Source organism: Mastomys coucha, unplaced genomic scaffold (assembly GCF_008632895.1).
Source record: "Mastomys coucha isolate ucsf_1 unplaced genomic scaffold, UCSF_Mcou_1 pScaffold15, whole genome shotgun sequence".
Lineage (NCBI taxonomy): Eukaryota > Metazoa > Chordata > Mammalia > Rodentia > Muridae > Mastomys > Mastomys coucha.
In genome coordinates, this window is record NW_022196897.1 from 22,532,195 (window position 1) to 22,555,805 (window position 23,611).

A 23,611-nucleotide genomic window follows, 5' to 3' on the forward strand; every position below is an offset into this window, starting at 1 on the left:
GACAAGTCTCAAAGTCTTCTCTGACTGCTCTGTGGTGCTATTGATTGCCACATATATTCAGCAAAATCCACTCTAGCTAAGGATTGTTCATTGGCACTCCCAAAGGGATTTCTGGGCCTTCAGGCTCTGTGTAACCTAAAGATGAGGATTGTGGAACTGTATCAAAAACTGCTCCAGGATTTAGCAGCAGTAAGACTCGTAGGCTCAGGTTCAAAGTCGTAGGAAATTGATGCATGAACCCTACCCTGTACAAGCCAATAACCAGTGACTCAGGCTGTCCACTGAGTATAAAGTGGCAGCTGCTGCAGCGCTGCCAAGGTGGTGTCTCATTTCCCTAGAGGTGGATGGCATTTTCAGTGTGCCTATGACAGTATGTTCCTCAGAGATGGTGTGAAACAGCTTTCTAGTGTGGTCTTGATCCCAAGTTTGCTAACTTTCCTCCTTTCTGGGGTTCATCTTATTTCATTAGTAATTTTTATTTATATGTGTGTGTGTGTGTGTGTGTGTGTGTGTATACATACACATATATACAAACATACCTACAGTGGTTTTATTAATTCCTTAAAAATTACATGCAACATATTTTGATCATATTCACCCCCTCCTTTATATCCTCCCTAGCCCTCTTCCCACCCAGCTTCATGTTTGTGTGGCACTCTCTCTCTCTCTCTCTCTCTCTCTCTCTCTCTTTCTCTCTCTCTCTCCTCTTTCTCTCTTTCTCTTTTAAACCTACTGTGTCCAGTTTGTGTTGGCCAACTCCTCCTGGGCCTAGAGCCTGCCCAGGAGTGGTTGGTATACCAGGTGTCACACAATGAAAGAAAACTGGCTTTCCCTCTCCGAGTCTGGGTTCATCTTTAGGAACTGTAATATGGCTTGAGTTTCTTGCTACAGTACAGAATAACCATCCCCATGACACCCAGGAGTGGACACTTGTTACTCCCATTTTACAGAAGGGAAAGCTCAGGCTCCTGGAAAAATAAATTTCTTTACTCAAGATAATACCAGTGAGAATGTGCTCTCCCAGATCCTGGCCTCCAAGAGACCAAAGTCTCCTGGAGACTTTGCACATGGGCCTTCCCTAGCAGAAGTGCCTAGTACTTACAGGAAGGTTTGTGTCGTGAAACTTGGCAATGATAGCTATTGGAAAGATCCATGATGATAGGCATGGTGGGCTGCCTGGCTGAGCAGGCATTCTACATTTTTGTGCTTTCGAGACTAACACAGAGCAGATCCCAGGTCTGAGGCCAGGCACATACTTGTTCATATCCTTCCTTCGCTCCCTGCCTTGTCATTTGACATAGCAGGTGTCTATAGCTGTTATGTGTTATTTAGTTCTTGTACTGGTTAATCTTTCTTCAACTTTGTACAAGTTAGAGGCATTTGGGAAAAGGAATCTCAATGGAGAAAATGCCTCTACCAAATTAGTCTATCAGTAAGTCTGTGGGGCATTTTCTTGGTTAATAATGGATGTGGCAAGGCCCAGCCCCCTATGGGAGATGCTATCGCTAGGCAGGTGATCCAGGGTTTGATGAAAGAATAGGCCAAATAAATCCTTTCCTCCCTAATTTGCTTTTAGTCATGGTCTTTATCACAACAATAGAAAGTAACTAGTATCCTGTGCCTCTTTCCCAGTTTGCCAACATGAAAGCTTGAGGAAGTAGTGCTGAAGCTTGAACTAAGACTTTCTTGATCCAGAGTTCCTGGCCCTAACCATTCAGCACTGCTGCCTTTAAATATAGATAGCTCAGGCTACCTTCAGAGAGATAGGTACTCAATGAGCTATTGTCACAGCAGGATCTAGGGCAGGGGCTGCCCAAAGGGGGACCTCTGCTGCACTGTGGATGATGATATACAGTGCTAATTTCCTTTTATGGAAATATTTTGGTTAGTTAAAACAGATGAGGGTCCCCTAGTGATAACTCTAAACCTTGGACAAATTGTTTCCCTGGAGAGTTGTAGCTACATTAGAGTTGCGCTTTGTTTATTTTGAGCTGTCTTGTTAAGGAAGGATTTATATGCTGGCGTTGATATAGGACAGCAATCAGGCAATGTTTTCTGCCTTTGACAGTTGGCGTGATAGTTTGCTTCCAGTGAAGTTTGACTCACTGTATCTGGAAGCTGTCAGTGTAGGAGCATGAAAAGGTCATGACGGATGGGATGGATAAGTGGGCAGGGAAGGAGAGCTGGTAAAGGAGACAAATGGCCTCCCACGTTTCTGAGGGAAAGGTTGACCCTGGCCACTCCAAGCCAGCCCTGTGATCTTCCTCTTTACTTGCTGGGGCCAAGACTGGGACGCTTTGTTCACCATTGTGACAGTGGCAGGACTCTCAGAGGAGCCCTTGCCAGCACCTTGGCCCCTTGGGTGCATGAGAGTTTCTAGATGGAAGTATGCTTCTGTTTATGCTCACTTTCCACATCCGCCATTGCAGAGGTCAGTGAGGTCATCCTTCCCTACACTAGCAAACTCTGAAATGGAAACGGTAGGAAAAGTTTTTTAGAACAGTGGTGGCTTTGTTAAAAGACAGGAACATAGCTCAGTGGTGAAAGTGCTTTCCCAGGTAGCATGCCTGAAGCCTAAGTTCAGCCCACAGCACCACAAAATTAAATAAATAAATAAATAAATAAATAAATAAATATGTTGTTGGGGACTGAAGAGACGGCTCAGAGTTAAAAGTGCTAGCTGCTTGCTGCTCTTCCACAGGACACACATTTGATTCCCAGCGTCCACACTGTTGCTAACAACTGCCCCGTAACTCCAGTTCCAGAAGTTCTAGGACCCCCTCTGTCCTCTGCAGACATAAGACAGCACATGTCTACAGACACACAGACATACATGCCAGCAAAATGCCCAAACACATAAAATAGAATTCTAAATTAAAAACAATACGTATTGTTGGGTCCGTGCTTCCTGCTAACCAGAGAGCTTACTGTGCATTTAGAATGCAGCCTTTGGAAAGCTTTCCTTGGACCCCCTTCCCCACCTCCCCTTCTGGAGATGAAATCCAGGCCTTGTCCATGTCAGGCAAGTGTTCTGCTGAGCTCCATTGCTGACCTCTATGTAAATATTTTTCTTTCCTATTTCATTTGGTATTGTGACGTGAGAGTTTTTCTCCTGGCATGATGTTCTTGGGTTGTGCTTTATCTCATCATGGGTGTTAACATCAATGCCTCAATGTAACCAGTTAGTTTAAAGAAATGTATATTTAATTAAGGTCCACTTCCCTTCTTTCTTTGTAGTTTATAATTTGACTTGCTTGCAATACTGTGTTAAAAATAACACTGTAAGGAGTCCCTCTGCATTTTCCAGGGATGTCTCACATAAACTTTACCCATTAAGAGCAAATACAGAAGTCAGAAGAACAACAATTGGCTGTTTACTGGCTTGCAGATGGGAGTGTGGCATGTTTGACGTCTAAACATTGCCTTATACCCTGAGGAGAGAAGAGGGAAGGGCCATAAGACCAGGCAGTTCTGGATTGGAAGAACAACTTTCCTACTTCTAAGCTCTCTAAATGCATCAAAATACCCCCATCCCTCAGTAGACTTGTTGTATCAAAACCAGCACAGTTCCTGCTGACCCTTACAGTGCTGAGAGGATGGGCTCTAGCACCAGAGCTCCTAGTTCCAGGCCCCAGGCCACTTGTGAGTTGTCCGATCTTGGACAGGTTCCATAGCCAGCCTGTGTTTCTGTTTCATGAGACTGCTAGAGCACACAGAGGCTCTCCAACCTCTGGCACCTAGTGGACATTCAGTGCTCACTGCATTAATAGGCTATGGACACTTACTAAATGATGAGTGTAACAGAGCCATGCCTGCTGGGCCTGAGAACACTGCCACGTGATTCCTGGAGCTAGAGCTGCTGGAAGGTAGTGTGTGAGCCTGCCAGGTCACACCTTTGCTAAAGGACTGGGCCCTAGCCTTGAGGATGGTGAAGCACAGGGAACATGACAGCTACAGTGTCTGTGCTCTGTAGTCACAGGAAAGCCCTGCTTGCTCTGGCCCCACCTTATCCTTTGGACACTTAAAAGGCTGCAGTGGCAGATGGGTGCAGTTGTACTGACTGACCTCCTGAGCAGTCACACACAGCACCCTAGCTCCAGCATCTTTATCCATAGCGTGGAGTGATCTTGCTAGAATGAATGAATGAACAAACAAATGAATGGATGGATGCATGAATGAATGAAAGAATGAATGTGTAAAAAGTGCTTAAGCACCCAGAGGTCTCCAGGTTCTGTCCACTGTGCTCAGCAAGAGTGGTGCCCACCAGACTGTCTCAGGCTCTCCTAGCCTGCTTGCGCTTGTCCAGTAGGAACAACCAGGCCTGTGAGACCTAACCCAGCTTTAAGAGGCAGAGACTCACACTTGTCGGTAGTGAGATTATTTTACATACAAAGGATTTTTCCCATCTTGAAAGATTCCCCTACAGGTTCCTTTAAATAGTGACTCCTGGAGGCAGGCGAGAGTTTTACAGACCATTAACTGCCTGACTGAAAGCCTGCAGGGCAGGGAAACTTAAAACTGAAGTGTCTGAAGTGTCGGGAGCTCCTGCCAATTACAAATCAATCCAAAATGAAGACAGAGTATCACTGGAACCAACTCAGTGGGAAAATGTGATTTGATTCAGGAAGAAAATCTCATGTGTATGCTGGTTTTGTGGAGCACACCAATTGTTTAAATGATGTTCCACCTGTCTGCCCATCTTGAGCCTTTTGCATTCATCTCCCACATCTCCATCCCCAAACTTCAGTCTTGGGGTTCCCTTCTGTAAACAGCATCAGTGGCAGCAACCCCAGGAAAGGATGTCATTGGAAAGGGTTCTGTGGCCAAGTAGAGCATAGGCAACTGATGCACAGATAGAGCAGGAAATGGATGAACTCTGCGCTAACAATTTGCAGATAAAAATAATGGAAGTTAAAAGTGTGCTTTACATGATAAAAGAAAGATGAAAGAGGAGAGCAGTCTGTTACATCTGCGATGGTTTCAGGAGTCCTGCTTTGTGAAGTAAGCTCTGTTGAAAAGATTGATGCAATGGGGACTGACCTTGGCTTGGAGCAGGAGCTGGTGATGTATGTATGAGCATCCCTCTGCTAAATGGACCCAGATTTGTAGCACTAATATACATGGGAGCCCAGAACCAAACTCAGTGTGGCAATAAATCAACAGCCACTTTGGGTGTCGTTTCTGGTTTATATCCCACTATTGTTCTATCACTTTAATTCATGTCACTATCATCTTTTCATCTGGAACAGTTTTATATAATTTTCCAGTGGAGTTACCTGACAAATCCTATCAAATTAACAAGGTACATTAACAGTATTGACTGGCTGCGGCTTCAGGAGTTGCATGGCCTTCGAACAAAATTTTAACCATCTCTGTCTGGTAACGAATTTTTTTTCTTTCTTCCTTTCTGAAAGAGGAATGTGGGGCAGGGTTTATTTCCACATAAGAGATATGCACATTTATTTTGCTCTGTCTGTTTTGACTGTTATAAATGTCAGAATAAGAAGCAGATAAGGAGGGAAGTCCTGCTCACCATGAACGCACTCCCCATCACCACAGCATGCACACACATGAACACTCAGCCCATCACCACAACATGAGCATACATGAACACTCATCACCACAGCCATGACTTAAGTATTCGTCTCCTTTCGGGGAACAATAGAGATGTCCAGATCCTTAACAATTAATGAGCAAATTGGAGGCAAGAGTGTAGTCATAATCTGTTCTGAGTGAAACATAATCAGACTGGTCTCCTGACAGCCTCTCAGTAGGCTGAGACCCAGAGTAGGCTGTTCCCAGGACATCATGCCTAACTGAAACAGGTCCAGTGTACCCCAGAATTTGGTTAATAAAAAATAAACAAAATTGCTGATTGCTGGGCTCTACCAAAGAAGAGGGGTTCGAGACCATCCCTGCATTGTGTCCTCTGCTCTCTGCACACAGCCTTCTCCCTTTGTCTGACTGTTTTTGGAATGAATCTGTTCAAAAAGTAATCCACTACATGGAGGAAGACAAAATCCAGTCATGGAGAGGATATTTCTTTTTATTCTTTTTTACATTTAAATTTGCTGTCAGGCTGGTGTGTGTGTGTGTGTGTGTGTGTGTGTGTGTGTGTGTGTGTGCGCGCGCGCGCATGTACACTTTGGTTGAGGTAGAGTATTAATTAAGCAGGCTCGGGCGGGTTTTACTCTTTTGAGTTACTAATCTTTTATCACAAGTCCTACTTGTCTTCTATCACAGTATGTACAATTGATTATTTCAGGGCTTTTTAAATATTGACTTCTTTTTTATTTTTTTTCCACTTAGACCCTAACCTAAAAATTAATTATTTTTAAGGCTCCTGTGGGGCTCACTTCAGAACACATATTAAAGGTTTATACCTTACTTCATGAACAGTTTTTTCTTTTCAGCAGAAAAGGACTTGTAGACTAGACTTGGTATGTCAGACAGAGCATGACATCTCTTGATGCACAGAAGGCTCCTCAGTGTGTGTTGGTCCTTACTGCAGACACCTCCTATGCCTGCACCACATTTGTTCCTGGTCATTGTCTGATAGAGAGGGGAGGACCTCCCCCACCTGAAAACCAGGCTGCAAGATTTGAACTTCCAAGATTTTGTGGAAGGACCCTTGGGTCTTCCTGTGGCTTCCCTTAAATATTACTCAGGAAGTTATTTACTGTCACAGAGGGAAGTTCTATCTCCTCTCTCTATTTTCAAGCTAGGATTTTTCCAGATCAGAAACTCTATATTGGTAGCATAATTTGTTACTTAGGGTCTTTATTTAAAAAAAAAAATCAGAATTAGCTTTAAATGCCCCTCTATTCCAGTTTATGTCATTACAATATAGACATAATGCTGTTAGCAGTATATGGGGAAAATGTGTATTGTGTCTCTGTTATATCAGAAAAGGTGCATCCCCTATGGGCTTTCCATCTAGCTCTGGATGGTCCCCCACACCACATACCTTATTCAGGTAGCCAGACTGTGAGAGTCTGTTTAGAAGCCCTGCCTGTTTGAAGAATCCCATGTTCCCTAAAGCCCTCAGAGCTCATGCTCACCCACTGTATGGTTTATCCAGCAGTCAGATCACTGCACTGAAGTCACGGGCAACTCATGCCTTCTTTTTTGTCACATCCCCCTCCCCCTTTGGCCTTACAGGTATCTCTGGAGACAAAGTAGAGATAGACCCTGTTACGAATCAGAAAGCCAGCACTAAGTTTTGGATTAAGCAGAAGCCCATCTCAATCGATTGTGACCTGCTCTGTGCCTGTGACCTTGCCGAGGAGAAGAGCCCCAGTGAGTAGTCTTTTATTTATGTCTCCGTTTCTCACCCCTCCTCCCTGGGTGCCGGGCGCTGGCAGAATATATAGCCACCATGTCCTTTTTTCCTTGGGCCTGTTTAATTCATTACCAGAAATTTCTTTTAATCAAACAGGATTGTGTTCTGGTACCCAGAGCCTGATGGGAGCCCCCGTCTTGTTCCATCTTGCTGTCAGCAGAGACCCTTGAAGCCCATGCTGGGAGAGAGGGGGAACCAGGCAGGTTCCTGCTGGGAATTTGCACCAAGGGGGTACGGCTTGATTTAATTTGTGCTCCTGTCCCTTCCCACTGGGGGAACTTGACCAGTCATCCTGGACCTGCTTTCCTTGTGCCACAAGTAGGAGGTAGAGGATTTCCTACGGTAGCCAGGACTAGACTTAGGCATTCGTCATGATGGAAGTGTCAGCACACCCAGATTATTGGCAGCCCGTGACCTTCAGCTTATACCTGAACTTCTGCCTGGTCCTACAGAAGAGGCCACTACACTACACTACATTCTTCCACTAAACCATCTAAGCAGATACCATGGGGGTATATTATATTTTTGCAGTTAAGTAATTGAGTGTAGTATTTAGATGAATGACTTAATCATTTTTTTAGGACTCCAGTCCTAGTAAGGAGCAAAAAGGACATGTAGCTCAGAGTAAAGTCTCTCTGGGAAAGCAAACAGCCAAAACTTTGTTCATGCTCTTGGTTGCATAGAGAAGGCCTGCAAACAGGGTTCCCAGACAGCTGCGTCTCAGTGTTTCCTGTTACCCAGAGCTCATCCCCATAGCTCTTGGCTTGGTAACTTGAGGTGTATTCTGAGCCTCTAATTTGGAAGCCTATGTTCCTATGTCTACAAGAACAAATTCAGAGGACTTATATATTCAGAAGGAACACTAAGAAGGGCAAAGGCCAGGAGATGTTTATAATGTGGCTAATTTCCAAGGTCATCTTGACTAAAAGGCTGCCTTGTAGTGCCAAGCCCCTCAGCAAGACTTAAAAGCTAGGCACATGCCACACGCCCCCATGGGAAGTGTTTCATTTCGTTGTCAAATCCAGCAATAAAGAAAGCTCCTTTAATGCAGCCTCCAGCTTGGCAAGAAAGCAACGCTTAGGCAGGTACAGAGAAAAGTAAGGCCATTCTTGTCCTCTGGTTGCCATCCCTGTCACTCCTGGGAAGCTCTGAGTACAGGATGCCTGCCAGAAGAAACCCATGAGACAATTGTTTGGTACTCATGGAGCCTGAAGGCTACCGCATCATATCCCCTCTCCCTGACTCCACCCACTCTGTCCTGTGGCCATTCAAGATGTGTTTGTCTTGGCATCTTCCTCCCTAAGCACTGAGGATATCCTGAAGGGACATTCAGAATATAGCTTGTCTCAGACATGGCACATGGTCACCTGTGTGCTGCAGAGGGGCCTCACCTGAGGTGGGCAGATTGGGGGAGGAATGAAACCAGGATTTGGGTTCTCTCATTGACAGACACTTGCTGTGCCTAGGAGGGCTGCAACCTAGGCACCGAAAAGGGCGAGATATCACATGCCCAGCTGTCTAGGAAGGAAGGGAAGGTCACAGTCACCCACTTCCCACTGTTTGAAAGGATCAGTCAGTCAGTAATTGCTGTGCATCTGTGTTAATGGCCCAGCCACATGCTCAGCTCAAGAGTACAGAGCAGACAGGACCATCTTCTCAGTGTTGACTTTCTCTCCAGTGTCCCAGTGTGCAAACCAGGCACCGAGCCCTTGGGGGGCAGAGCGGGGACTGTCCTTGATGGTCTGTTGCTGAGGAGAACAGCTCCCTGCCCTGTACTCTAGCAGGCTTTTCAAGCCATATTCTCAGAACTAAGGGACACCTTGCTGGCTGTGGGGAGTGGGGATGCTATTTGGGAGCCCAAAGTTAAGAAGTTCACAGGTAAAATTTACTTTTGGGGTTTTTTAATTTGTTTGTTTTTGTTTTGCTTTAAAAAATAAAAAAGAAGAGAAAGCATCCTATTCCATGCATGCCTGTAACCCCTGCTCCAGGCAGGGAAGGAGCCCAGCTGAGAAAAAAGATGAGCCACAGATTCAGGGAGAAGCCTCGTCTCAAAGTGATAGGCAGAGAATAACATTGGAGGCCATTTGACACCTTCTTCTGGTCTCCACCCACACATACGCTCAAACTGATACACACAAATATAGTAAATCTTTTTTTTTTAAGAGTTTAAAATTATAGCCTTGCAAAATAAAGTTGTGATTCCCCCACACAGCCTTCACTGACATTGAAAACTACTGATCACTCGGGCCTCACAGGCCAGAATTCCCATCTAGACCTTGGCCCCAGAAGTCTAGATGAATTCTAGAATTCTAAATAGAATTCTAGGGAATTCTATTTTGTACTTCTGCCTGGCCCTACCTCTCATTCACAGGCATTGCCACCTTCTTTTTCTGTCCTTCTTTTCCACTCCTTTCCATTCATTCCCTCAGACATTTGTGTAGACCTCTGGACAATGCAGTGTGCCACATTATCTCCTTAGAGTCCTCCCAACCCCCCATTCAGTCTTCACCGACCTGAGTGGCCCAGCCAGCCCTGCCGTTGTCTGCAGGGAGTATTGGTCAACTGAATGAGCCAGGACTGAGGAACCAAAAGTTGTCCCCTGTAATTCTTGTAAAATGCCCACACCAGGATGTTAGTAAATGAATCAAATTGACATTGTGTGGTTTTATGATTTCCAGTATCTTCACTAAATTAATTCAGCCAGGATCTCAAAAGCCCCTCCTCAGGCCGCACCGACACGGGGTTAATCTATGGGGCCTTCTGCTTTCTCTCTTGCTCTCCTTCTTGCTTTTTTTCCCTAAAGGATTAATGGTAACCCTTTTTATCTTTTATGTCTGCTGAACCTTAGAAAAAAGTTATTTTAGGAGCACTAAAGAAATGAAAGTCACTATATTTCATAAGTTTAGCCCGTGATTTTTATCAGCATAGTGATGTATGTTTGTAGCTGAGTTTACATCAAAAATTATTCTTAGGGCTTCTTGAATGAATTATGGCAAAGGAAAAGAGTCTAGAAGTAGATAAGGTTTTTGATTTCTGCAATATATTCTCTTTTTCATGTTTTTATCTCTCATAACACAAGTGTCTTCCCAAAGACTGGAACGTGTGACCAACTGGAATAATTTAGTTGTGAAAACAGAGCAGACGTGTTATTAAGCAGCCTGCTTCACAAAAAGAAATTAAGTGTGGAGAGATAATGAAGCTATACCCGCATTCTTACGTGCGACATGTTTGTCAGGATTTTGAACAGAAAAGAAATGTTTTAAACCCTTTGAATGTGGCCATTTTGCAGAGTTCATGAAGAAAGCTGCTGTCAGACCATTCATTCGGTCGTCATAGGAAACACAGCTCAGGTTTAATTGATGCTGCATTCCAAAGTATGAGAATAGCTGACTGGGCAAAGGGCTGAGCATTAGCATCGGTGAAACACAAAATTACAGACTGTGGAATCAGTGTGGCCAGGTCCCCAGCAGCAGCTCTGTGCACTCCTGCACCCGGCTTCTCCCTCTTAGGCCAGTGTTAGAGAGAAGATTTATCACTCTGTCCCTGTGAGTGTTTAAGGACCTGGAACTTAATGACTAAATAGTTACAAGCCTTAAAAACCTGCATGGATAAATCCTGACTCTAAAAGAATTCTGAAAATCTGAAGGGGGAGCCCTGGAAAATTAAGAATGAGTTCTCTCTTGATTTAGGGGAGGAAAAGCCCTGCCTTTATTATTCAAATCAGGGTTCCTTCCGTCTGCCTTGCCTCTCTGCTTAGGGTCTCTTTTGCTATTTTGAAGGGGTCCAACAAACATCTTTTTTTCTAAGTGAATTTTAATGTCTCTTAGCAGATCCAGGCTATACACATAGGCTATGGATGTTCTACTTCTTAAAAAGTGCTAGTGCTGAACAAAACTTGGGACCTTTCTGTGACAGGGAAAGCTCTCTGGCAGTGTGTGGATGTTCCATCACGCAGGTCTGGCCTCATCCAGAGAAGCTTCCACAGGTTCCGGGTCCTTGAAGGAAGCAGCCATCATTAAGAAATCAGATTTAAACCTTAATAAAGTAGCTGTCATCTTTATAGCTGAAAAGCGCTCTGTATCTCAATTAAGTGGAGATAATATACAATCTTTAGGAAGCAGCAGAATAGAGGTAACCTGATTATGTTTCTTGCAATCGTATAATTTAAAGGAAATCCGATTCTGCTGCTTTGGTTATATTGGTGGGAGGTGCTTTGCTTTGCTTTGCTTTGCTTTGCTTTGCTTTGCTTTGCTTTGCTTTTTGTCCAAAACTGTGTGGACCAAAAATAGGAACTATCTAGGGTTAGGAGTTAGCTGTAGCCACGACTCTAGTAACTAGAACCCCCTGGATATTGAAGACAAGATTCAGTTAAGAGCAGGATCTAAATTAGCTGGCTTATTGGTGACCTCGCATTTAAATGAATCTTTCTTTTCATAAGTACTTGACAAGATCTGTAAAGTAGTGTATTTAATTTACTAATTAAATTAAAGCTACTGAATAATGATTTGTCCACATTGATTTAGCTTAAATGGAAAAGATTAGCTTTGTTGTGATCTTGAGCAGCCTTAATGGCCAAGCCAGTTAGACACAAAGGCCCCTTGTGTCTTGTGGGTCAGAGTACATAGGTAAGCCAGGCTGTGATTGAATTGCCTGAACCTCACCCTGCGTCCAGCTCTCCTCTGCCTCTCGCTCTATTGTTGCACTGGGCTTAAGAGAATGTTAACGCGGTAATAGGCACAGGGCCTTCCCCATTATACGCCTTGCTATCGAACGGTTCTGCATGACTAGTTAAAGAAGGTGGCAAGAAGATTAATGAAAGCCAGGCTAATGCAGAAGGGGTGCTTCTGCAAGACTTGTACCAAGGAGATATTAGAGCTGAACCAGAGCTTGGCTTTTTCTTTATCCTGTGACCTTTGAACCTGCCTTACTGTTGAGAGCTGCCAGGGAAGTCGACATTTTGATTGATGTTGGTACACGAGTCAGTCTTTCCCATTGAATTCCACATCTGCACGAAAATAGCTTTTCCAGCAGGATTCATACTGGCTAGAAGTGATAGCCAAATTGATGGCTGAAATGCTTTTATGTAGTTTTCATTTAAACCTAAAAGTATTTGATGGTTTATTCAGTATCCAGTTTTCACAGATTATATGTGTTCACTCACAGGCCTTTAATGGTTTTATCAACATAGAGGAATGTTCAAAGGTTTGCAGACAGAGCTCCAAGCAGACTTCATGAGGAGAAAAGTCACCACCATCCTTAAAACAGAAAACCCACCTGAGCACCCAGGCAATAGACTTTGAGGGCTGTGTAAATAAAGCAAAGCAACTATCTGGCTTTAGAAAGCTCTGGAAGGAGCTCGGACCTCTCACCTCTGTACCCACCAGAGCCATAGTTTAGATGTAGACCCCGAACTGGGCTCTCTGAACTACTGTGACAGTGGCATTTCATTTGAAAGGACTCACATGGGCCACCTGTAAGACACCCACCCTCATGTGTCCACTAACTTTCATGTCTGATTGGGTGGCATCCCCCTGCCCCTCTCCTAGGAGTGGTGGCAGCAAGATCAGGTTTTTTACTAAAGTCACTTGGCACACCCCACCCCAGGCACCAGACCCGCTGACCACCCACCCTCTTTTCTCCCTGGCTGACAGGGTGGCTCCAGCAGAGACCACACATAAGCATACTTCTCCAGCATGCCAGGCACCCTAGTTCAGCTTTGGAAGAAGCACATACCTGGGATATTTGTCAATCTTTAGGTGCTCCTCTGAGTGTGTGTAAGAGAAATTCCAGTGAGGCGGGTGGGGAATGCTCACAGCCTTGCTGTACAGTGGGCACCCGTGTTTAAGCAGAGTGGCTCACAGCCTGCTCTCCGGCTCTGTTGACTCCCAGGAAATCTGACCTCACAGATGAGAGAGTCCAACAGTATTGTGCTTTTTTGTCTCTGATGGGGACTCATTTCCAAAGTTCCAGATCAAATATAGTAAGTATTGCCTGTTGGCAAAACAACGAACTCTCCCGAATTAAATGCCCCAGTTATTGGATTGCCTTTTCCTAAGAGTGCTCTGGAGCACAATCAGAAGCAAGATGCCTCTCCTCTTAACAGATATGTTCCCTAGCCCTATTAAAAGGGGTCTTCATCTAGCCTGTCAAAGGGAGTCTGCTGGGGTTTTTTAGTTTTAATTACACTATCCAATTAAAACTCCTTGCTGCATTTGGATGCGCCTCTCCTTGGGCCTGAGTGGATATGACATTTACAAGGCTCGCCTTTCAAGCAGACAATAGTGTGATTGATGAGGTGCAGGTTCAGTGAAGGAGGCGAGCGCCTGCGGAGCACTGCTGAGTGCGCCTGGATTTATTTATCATCTCCTTCCCAAACTGGGGAACTCTGGAGATGGGCTTAAGCAACCAGGGACTGCCTCAGTTTCTCTAGGAGTGTGGAAGGGAAAGACCCAGTGTGGCTCAGGATAAAAGTGGAAAAAAACTGTAGACATGGGACCATGTGTGATCAGAGGCCAGCTCCAGGCCTTGGGCTCTCTAGACAGTGTAGTAGCCAGTAACCTAAACTGTAATGACTTTTAAATAGCCGTCAGCACATTTTGGAACAGTTCCTGGGGCTGGCAAGCATCGAACAGGCCCCTGAGAGCTCAGCTTCTCAGGATATGTCCTGTCCACCGCCCTCTGCTGTGACTGACCTTTTTGGTATCCACCTATGTTGCCCAGAAGCTCTGGGCCCCAGTATAGTCACTACTCATGACTTCAGAATCAGCCATGTGCTTGTCTCTGTAGTACCTGGCCTGTGGAGAGGTGAAGTTAGAAGGCAAGAGCTTGTCCTAAGAGCCTAGCTGGTTAGTGAGAAAGACCCCAGTGACTGCAGCAACAGCTCTCTGGGCTGTCACTGCCAGGGCAGGGTGAATGTGTGTGCTGTGTGAGACTGATGCTGCTGTGGGATGTGGCTTTCTTAATGTCTACTTGCACTGTGCCAGAAAGAAGTAAAGGATGCTCTAGTATGAGCTGCTGTGCTGCTGTTTGTTAGAGGAGTGCGCACGCTGTCCTGGAAAAGCCACCTTCTTGTGTCTCAGTTTTCACTAAACAGTTAGCTTGGGTTTTATGGGCCCATCATAATGAATCAATTATCAAGATAGAGTGGAAAATTTGAGTACATTTCCATTTCCTAGATTCTTATCACCACTCTCCTCAGATTCATCATTTCAAGATTATTCACACAAGTGAGTCATGGCAAAGCAGGGACTGGGCCTGTGAGAACAAAGACGCTGAGCAGACTCTTTCTCTCTGCTCCTGCCAGCTCCTAATTATTTATTTATTTTAGGTTGGCAGGGTGGGTGACTTTTTTGTTTGTTTTTGTGTTCTGATCTTATCTTTTTTTTTTTTTTTTTTTTTTTTTTTTTTTTTTGGTTTGGTTCTTTTGTTGTTGTTGTTTTGTCTTGGGGTTGTTTGGGGTTTTGTTTGTTTGTTTGTTTGTTTTGGGTTTTGTTTTGTTTTTTTTGAGACAGAGTCTTCCTGTGTAACATTGGCTGTCCTGTGGAGCTTTGTTACTGTCTAAGAGTCTTGACCAGACTTGTTTTCTCTACCTATTAAAGAATTAAAAGAATTAAATCTCTAGTGCAACAGGTGGCAGCAGAGAGAATTTCAGACAGTGGATAAAAAAATCTTTTATTAGGAGTGAGGAAACATATACACAAAACACACAGAGAGATTCTGACAGCCTGGAGCTGGGCCTCCTCCCGGGCTGGGTTGTTTCTTCCTCCCCTAATTTAGAGTTGTTCAATTTGAAGAAAGAAGGGTGGTTGGTTGGCCCACACCTCTTGTGCAGCCTTGAACTTTCTGAGCCAGTCCCTTCAGCAGGAGGCCTGCTGGCAGAAGAAACCCACTACGCTTTTGTTTTCAACTGTCAGGCATTTGTCTTAGGTCAGGGGGGTAAGGAGGAAGCCAGCCATCTTGGAAGTTCAGCATCTTTATTACCTACCCATGTGACCCCACCCCCACTCCCTAATCTGTCTGTCTGTCTGTCAGTCAAGGAATTTATCTAACTCCTACTCCCTCGTGTAACCCATGCTAGCCTCAAACTCAAAAATCTGTCTGCCTCTGCTTTTGTTTCCAGAGCACTGGGGTCAAAGGCTTGTGCCACCACACCCCACTCTGTTTTGTTGCTTTTGTGAATTTTCCATGCTCTGGGGTCGAAGCTGGCCTAAAACTCACTGAACCTAGACTGACTGGCCCTGAACTCAAGGCAATCTTTCTGCCTCAGCTTTTTCAGTACTAGGATTGCAGGCCTCAATAATGGATCATGTCCAGGTTCCAATCTGTATTTCCAGAATACTAAATGCTGTAAATAAATAATTCCATAAAATCTAAATACTGTATATGAGATATTTAGATATTAAGTTGTCCTTCATAGACATGGAAAAAGCAACTATACTTGCATTAAAGACAAAAATTTTATTGCCTCTGAGGTTCCCATATGCAATTTTCCAAGATGAACTAGCAAATTAGCTTTTTTTTTTTTTTTTTTAGCATAAATGACTAGAAAACTGGACAGGCTATTTTAAAGTCCTGTTTCAGCAGCACAGGCTCCTGACCCCGAGAGAAGGAGTGAGTGCCAGTGCTGTGAGGCTTCCTGTAGGCTGAGACCAAGGGAAGAGCTGGTGGGGCTGCTGCACCTAGGACTTGCAGAGAAGGATGGAAGGAGGACATTTGGGGAAGAGCTCACCCCGTCAGGGCTGTCACCTGCCTGTACTTGTGGTGGCACATCCAGGACATTCAGGAATGACTCTGGAGAGTACAGAACATGGGAGTAGTCTTCACTTGCCCTAGAGAGACTACTCTGCCAAATAAAAGTTGGAAAGGAATCCAGTATGGGAAGAGTTCAGTGGTAGCACAAGAATGGCCCCCATTGGCTCATATGTTTGAATGCTTAGTCGTCAAGGAGTAGCACTACTTGAGAAGGATTAGGAGGTGTGGCCTTGGTGGAGGAAGTATGCCACTGGGGGTGGGCTTTGAGGTTTCAAAAGCCCAAGCCAGGCACAATGACCTACAGATCCAGATACAGAACTCTCAGCTCCTTTGCCAGCATCATGTTTGACTGTGTGCTGCCCTGCTATGCTGTAAGCAAGCTCCGAATTAAATGCTTTCTTTGCTAAGAGTAACCTTGGTCATGGTGTCTCTTCACAGCAGTAAACAGTGACAAAGGCACCCATCACATACAAGGCCCAGGGTTTAAGTCTCAGCCCAGGAGAAGAGCAAATGTAGGAAAGGAGCCTTGAAAGGACCAAAGTGATACACAACTCAGTCAGCCATCTCTGAAGCATGGATACTCACAGTGAAACTTCATTCACAGTATCCAGAGTTGAGTTAAAAAATTCAGACACGGGGCTGGTGAGATGGCTCAGCGGTTAAGAGCACTGACTGCCCTTCTAAAGGTCCTAAATTCAAGTCCCAGCAACCACCCATGAGATCTGACGCCCTCTTCTGGGGTATCTGAAGATAGCTACAGTGTACTTACATATGATAATAAATAAATCTTTGGGCCTGAGCGAGCAGGGTTAGCTAGAGTGAGCAAAGGTCCTGAAATTCAATTCCCAGCAACCACATGAAGGCTCACAACCATCTGTACAGCTACAGTGTACTCATATACATAAAATAAATAAATAAATCTTAAAAAAAAAGTTCAGACACAGAGTTGGACATGGTGATGTAGGCCTATAATCCCAGTACTCAGGAGGCTGAGGCAGGAAGATAACAAGTTTGGGACCAATCTAGACTACATAATAAGACCCTGTCTCAGAAGACAAGCATGGAAACAGGAAAACAGCTTTAAAAATATGCCCAAAGGGCTGGAGAGATGGCTAGGTAGTTAAGAGCACTGACTGCTCTTCCAGAGGTCCTGAGTTCAATTCCCAGCAACCACATAGTGGCTCACAACCATCTGTAATGGGATCCGATGCCCTCTTCTGGTGTGTGTCTGAAGAGAACAGCAGTATACTTACATAAAATACTAAATAGATCTTTAAAAGAAGGAAGAGGAGAAGGAGGAGGCAGCAGCTAGTCAAAAAAAAAAAAAAAAAAATGTCCAAAGGGGTTGGGGAATCGACTCAGCAGTTAAGAGCCTGCTGCTCTTACAGAGGACCTGAGTGAATTCCCAGACCCCATGTCAGGAAGTAGATAACCTGGAGTGCCATTCCCAGGGTACGTGATGCCTCTGACCTCCATAGACACCTGCTTTCATATACACACCCATAATTTAGAGTAAGGTAAATATTTTTTAAAAAATACATTCAAGCCAGGCAGTGGTAGCACACGCCTTTAATCCCAGCACTTGGGAGGCAGAGGCAGGCGCATTTCTGAGTTTGAGGCCAACCTAGTCTATAGAGTGAGTTCCAGGACAGCCAGGGCTACACAGAGAAACCCTGTCTCAAAAAAAAAAAAAAAAAAAAAAAAAAAAAAAAAAAAAAAAAAAAAAACATTCAAAAACTTAAAATGAAGAGAAATCTACACTCCCAAAGGAGAAGAAGTGTAAGCTAGAGAAAAGAACCAAATGAAAATTCTCGAGCTGAGAAGTAATTCTTCTGTCAAAACGTTCATTAATGGAAGAAATAAGGAAGATAAGAAATTATTAGGTGGGGCTGGAGAGATGGCTCAGTGGTTAAGAGCACTGATTGCTCTTCCAAAGATCCTGAGTTCAAATCCCAACAACCACATGGTGGCTCACAACCATCTATAATGGGATTTGATTCCCTCTTCTGGTGTGTCTGGAAATAGCTACAGTGTACTCATATAAATAAAATAAATATTAAAAAAAATTATTAGGGTACAGGTTATCTATTACCATATAAGAAGTTAAACTTTCGTGACTTGAAGCAACACTTATATTTATTATTTTTTAGGTGGGTGGGTGGGAAGCCCAGCACAGCTCAGCTAGGTCTTCTGGCTCAGGTCTTCTTTGACACTACAGTCAAGGTGTCAGTCAGGTGGGAAATCTCAACCCTCAGGAGGTCAAGTTTGAGGCCACCCTGGGCTACATTGTAAGATCCTGTCCAAAACAGGGGTGGGAAGAGAAGGAAGGAAAAAAGATGTCTGCTTTAAGTTCACTGAATGGCCTCTGACAGAAATGCTTTTAGTTCTATGTCACCTGTCTATCACAATGTAAAAACTAACTAGATGATGGTGGGCTGCATCAAAGAGAATGCTAGCAAGGAGCCCTGGCTTCTTATGAGCTAACTCAGAATGCCATCTCTACAGTATTCTGTAGTACTGGTTATTAGAAGCAAGCCACAAGGCCATCTCATAAACAGCAAGAGGTTACATAAAGCCATGAGAATCAGGAGAGAGCATCATCAGGGGATAGTTCAGAGTCTGCCTGCCATGGTGAGTGAGCTGTAAGACAGCAATAGAAATGGCTCAGACTGCAGCCAGTGCTGAGAGCAGAGGCCAGCAGCTCTATCGTACTCTCTCTAGCAGCTCTGTAGCTGCAGTCTCAGGGAACAAAGAGCTGCTCAGGATCTGATTTAAAATATCAAACCACCGACCTTGGAAACCTGGCAAGGGCTAGGCAGGATAAGTAACAAAGAAAACTACATAAAGTCACATCATAATCAAATTGCTGAGACCCAGTGATAAAGAGGAAAACTTGAAAAGCACCCCAAGAAAGCAGCTGTGCACATCACAGAACCATGATAGGAATGATGGCCGACTTCCCGTCAGAAGCAATGCCAGCCAGAAGACAAAGAAGCATCGGTTCTAACACACAGAAGTAATATCTACCCAAAGTCTACATTTTCCCAAGGGGTCCTCAACTGAGGGTAAAATAAAGACATTGCAAAAAGGCAGCAAGTGAAGTTTGTCACCACCAAACCAATGCAAGAAGTGCTGAAGGCTGGGGAGAAAAACTCCAGGCAGAACTGCTCTCCACAGGGAAGAGGCCCTCAAGCTGCTGCTCATGTTTGGCACCTACATAGAATGAGCCAACTAGAGAGAAGGAAACAAGGCCTTGGGCTGGGGTGGAGAGTGGGAGGGCAGGCTGAACCCAGCTCCACCACCTGTCCTCAGCTGCCTGAGATAAACACAGTTTTTGAATTCATGTTGGGAACACTAATTTAACTGGTAGTTAGGTGAATTATCTCCCCAAAGGAAAAATCTTCATCCTTTCTTGCTGCATCCCCTTAAAAGTTGGCCAAGTGTACTCCACTATTATATATTGAATTTTGTGAGGGAAAAAAAAAAAGTGAACCATTTTTCTGTGTTCTCAGGTATCTATAATATATTTTTAATTTTGCCACAAAACCTGAAATATCTTTCCTCTGGTTCTTTATAGAAAAAGTTTATTTGTCTCAAAAGATGAAAATAGAAAGACAAAGGGACCCTTTTATCCATCAGACAAATGCTCTGAGTTCTAACTTATAGGAACTCTGGGATACATCTACATGCTATCGAGCTGCCAGGTTTGTTGGGTTTCATCACAAACTAACAGACAAACAGTTCATTCTGGAAGTGAGTGTCCTGGGGTTACACAGAAGTAGGAACAAAGGTTATGTCCTACTTTTGCTACTGACGTAGCTAAGGACTTCTATGCAAGTCTAGCCCCAACTGTGACTCAATCTAGACAGTGGTTCCCAACCTGTGGGTCACGGCCCCTTTGGCAAACCGTTATCTTCCAAAATATTTACATTACAGTAGCAAAATTGCAGTTATGAAGTAACAGCAAAAATAATTTTATGGTCGGGGTCACCACAACATGAGCAACTACATTAAAGGATCCCAGCATTAGGAAGGCTGAGAACCACTGCTCTAGGGAGTTATTTTCTAAAAAAATCTTAACCATATTTGTATTCCTAGATTTTCCTCCAGAGCTTTTTAAATGCGGGAAGTTAGCATAGAGGAGAAAGTAACTAGTTGGATAATAAAGGGGAGGGGTGGGGAGAGCTGCCAAGAGTTGATCACAGAATAAAATGGAATCTACAGGTAGAGGAAAGCAGGAAGGAAGCCAGTGTGGTGACTCAAGGGCAGGAACCAGCACCAAGAAGGTGGGGCGGGAGGACCAGGGACTCAGGGCCATCTAAGGGAGGGTGGGGCGTAAGGCAAAGCACAAAAGTATAAAACAGTTTTGTACCAAGCTTGGACCTTATTTGGACTTGAGGAAATCATGCTGTTCAGCATTTCTACATAGGAACATGATAAAGTAGTCCTTCCAGGCAGGCGAAGGGCTTATGGGTAAGAGTGGATGGCTGCATGTGCACCTGTACCAGCTAGCCAAGCTCCAGATCCATGGAGAGACCCTGGTTCAAGGGAATAAGACAGTGAACAAGTAGGGCACCTGGTATCCTCTCCCTCCACATCAAGTATGGACATAGACACACACAAACACACATGCACACAAGCGCATGCATGCACACACTTTTTTAAAGTCATTTCCTCTTACTGGAGAAAAAGTACATAGTAGGGGATTTTAATGCTTAAAATAGAAAGGAGTGTTGAAAGTGTAAACACAAGGAGAATCATTCAAAGTGCTCCTAAACTATTACTTGTTTTGTTGTTGCTGTTGCTGTTGTTTCTTTTTGTGTAACACTGGGGATTAAACACAGAGCCTTGTGCTCTCTAGGCACCCAACCACGATTCTTACTTAGTTCATTTCCTAAAGTCCCTGGAGACAGCCATTGCACCAAGGAAAAACACTTGTCCAGCTGTTTGAGTTGCTAGCTGAACTAGCCATTTATTCCATGGGACATATTTTTACTTGAAGGAACAACTAACAAACTGATTCTCCAACCCTGAGCCTTTTGCAGCCATTTTCTTAAAAGCAAGTAAGTGAACCCGTTAATTTAGGTAGAAAGAAGCTACCAGGTCTGTCCCAGTAATGAAAGTCAAACTGCCTTAGATCAGAATTCTTACTTTTGAAAATATCTGTCTCTTAAGAACTTGGCTTCTCATTGCTACAAGAATTTTCTAACACAGTGGTACTAAAACATGACTTCCATAATACTGCATAAGAACATGCTTCAGTATTGGGAGTCTACACAGTGCAATGAACCAGTATTTTCAAATGATGAGATGTTATAAACCCAGACAAGGTGAACATATACCCAGAGAATTCTCTGTCAGCATACCCCGGAGGAACTTGTACACCTATGCTTACCACTGCACTGTGCACAACAGCCAGAATGCCCATTGCACAGGAACCCATAAAGAAAATATAGACAGTGAGATTTTATGCAGTTGTAAAGAATGGAATTGTGACATTTACAGGAAAGAAGATGGAAATGATAATTATTACATTAAGCCAAATAAGTCACACTCAAATAAACAATCCATTTTTTCTCTCCTGTATGCAAATTTTGGGTTTATTTTTATATATGTATATACACACACAAAGACATGGCTGAAGGTCATGAAACTAGAAAGTGAGACTTAAGGAGTAATGGGCTCTTAAGGGAACAGTAGAGGGAAATACTGGAGAAAAAGTACATTATCGGGAGGAGCACATGATATGGTGGCAGTAGGGGCACGGGAGAGTCAACAAAAACAAACTACATATGAAAATTCCATAGCGAACCCATTATGTTGTGCCAGTTTTAAAGAATGCTAACATTTAGGGGTTTGTTTGTTTTTATTTTTTATGTATTATTTTTTTAAAACAAGGAGGAAGATTTATTCAAAGTCCAAGACCAACTTAAAGGGGCTTTGTTATTTTTTGGTTGGCTCATTCATTGGCTGGATTGAAACAGAATCTCACTGTGTAGCACTGGCTAGTTAGAGGTGTATATCACATCTGATCTCCAACCAGTGGATTTTAATGTAACAGTACAGAAAGCTCACTAATGAGATTTTACATTCTATACTACAATTATGCTAAAAAAAAAGCCAGGCTGGAGGGATGGCTCAGAGGTTAAGAGCACTGACTGCTCTTCCAAAGGTCCTGAGTTCAATTCCCAACAACCACATGGTGGCTTACAACCATCTGTAATGAGATCTGATGCCCTCTTCTGGTGTGTCTGAAGAGAGCTACAGTGTACTCATATAAATAAAAATAAATAAATCTTTTAAAAACCAAGGCACCGCCAGGTGGTGGTGGCGTACGCCTTTAATCCCAGCACTTGGGAGGCAGAGGCAGGCGGATTTCTGAGTTCAAAGCCAGCCTGGTCTACAGAGTGAGTTCCAGGACAGCTGGGGCTAAACAGAGAAACCCTGTCTCAAAACAAGGCACTACATTGGAGGTTTTATTGATGTAAATATAAGAGAATCTTTACACAGAGTACCAGTGAACTACGCTGCTTGAGCCATAGGTCATACATGCTGTAGAGTGCCCGCCTGACATTCATTCACGAGGTGTTGGTTCAGTGTGCAACATAGTATATACTCAAATGACAAGGGCCTAATATAGCCCAATATAATAAAAAGTAAAATAAGTTTTATGTATATAAGTACACTGTCACTGACATACCAGAGGAGGGCATTATACCCACTACAAATGGTTGTGAGCCACCATGTGATTACTGGTAATTGAACCTCTGGAAGAGCAATCAGTGCTCTTAATCGCTGAGCCATCTCTCCAGCCCTAAAATAATATTTTTAAAACCATGTTTATTAAACTTTGGATGATGTAAGGGCTTTTCAATTAAAAAATACTTATGTTAACTTGTGGGCTTATATTTTTAATGAATAAATTTATTTAAAATTTTCCAGTTTTAGCTTCTAGCATAATAAAAATTAATAGCTATAACCCATATAAGCTAAAACTCTAGGTTCCTCAATAATATTTAAGAATGTAAAAGGCCCCTGGAACCAAAAAAGTCTGTTGGAATGTACGGTCTTGAAAAACCATCTTCAAATGTTTTGGAGTTGAAGGCTGGCACCAGGACACAAATTATTAGGGGTGCTAAGGAGGGAGGTGACAGAGCCACACCTGGTGTTGCTGCTGCTGTTTGGACTGATTTGAGACATAGTCTTGCTCTGTAGCTCAGACTGGCCTCAAACTCCAGACAGTCCTCCTGCCTTGGCCTCCTGGGGGCTGGGATTACAGATTGTTGTTTTAAAAAGGACAGTTCTACAGGTAGATGCTTGGACCTAGAAAAGATCTGAGCAGTGAGAACCTGTCAGGACCTGGGTGAGGGCTGGACATGGGAGAGCTAGCCTGAGAGGAGTGACTGGCCTTTGGCCTTGGCTTGTTGTGTAGCAACACCTCCCACTGTACTAGAGGACTTTCACTTGAGGGAAAGGTAGGGTGTTTGTGTATTACTTTGCCTTTTCTTCTAAGTTCAT

General features: G+C 43.8%; 1 protein-coding gene across 9 annotated transcripts in view; it reads left to right on the top strand.

Moving 5' to 3' along the window:
- The window catches only part of Mapkap1 (MAPK associated protein 1), a 212,027-nt gene that overhangs the window by 178,777 nt on the left and 9,639 nt on the right, over nt 1–23,611 (top strand). For all 9 annotated transcript variants that reach the window (XM_031369934.1, XM_031369930.1, XM_031369929.1 and 6 more), the window contains one exon: nt 7,162–7,299. In XM_031369934.1, the coding sequence (XP_031225794.1) occupies nt 7,162–7,299 (138 nt within the window). The remainder of the gene's footprint in view (nt 1–7,161; nt 7,300–23,611) is intronic.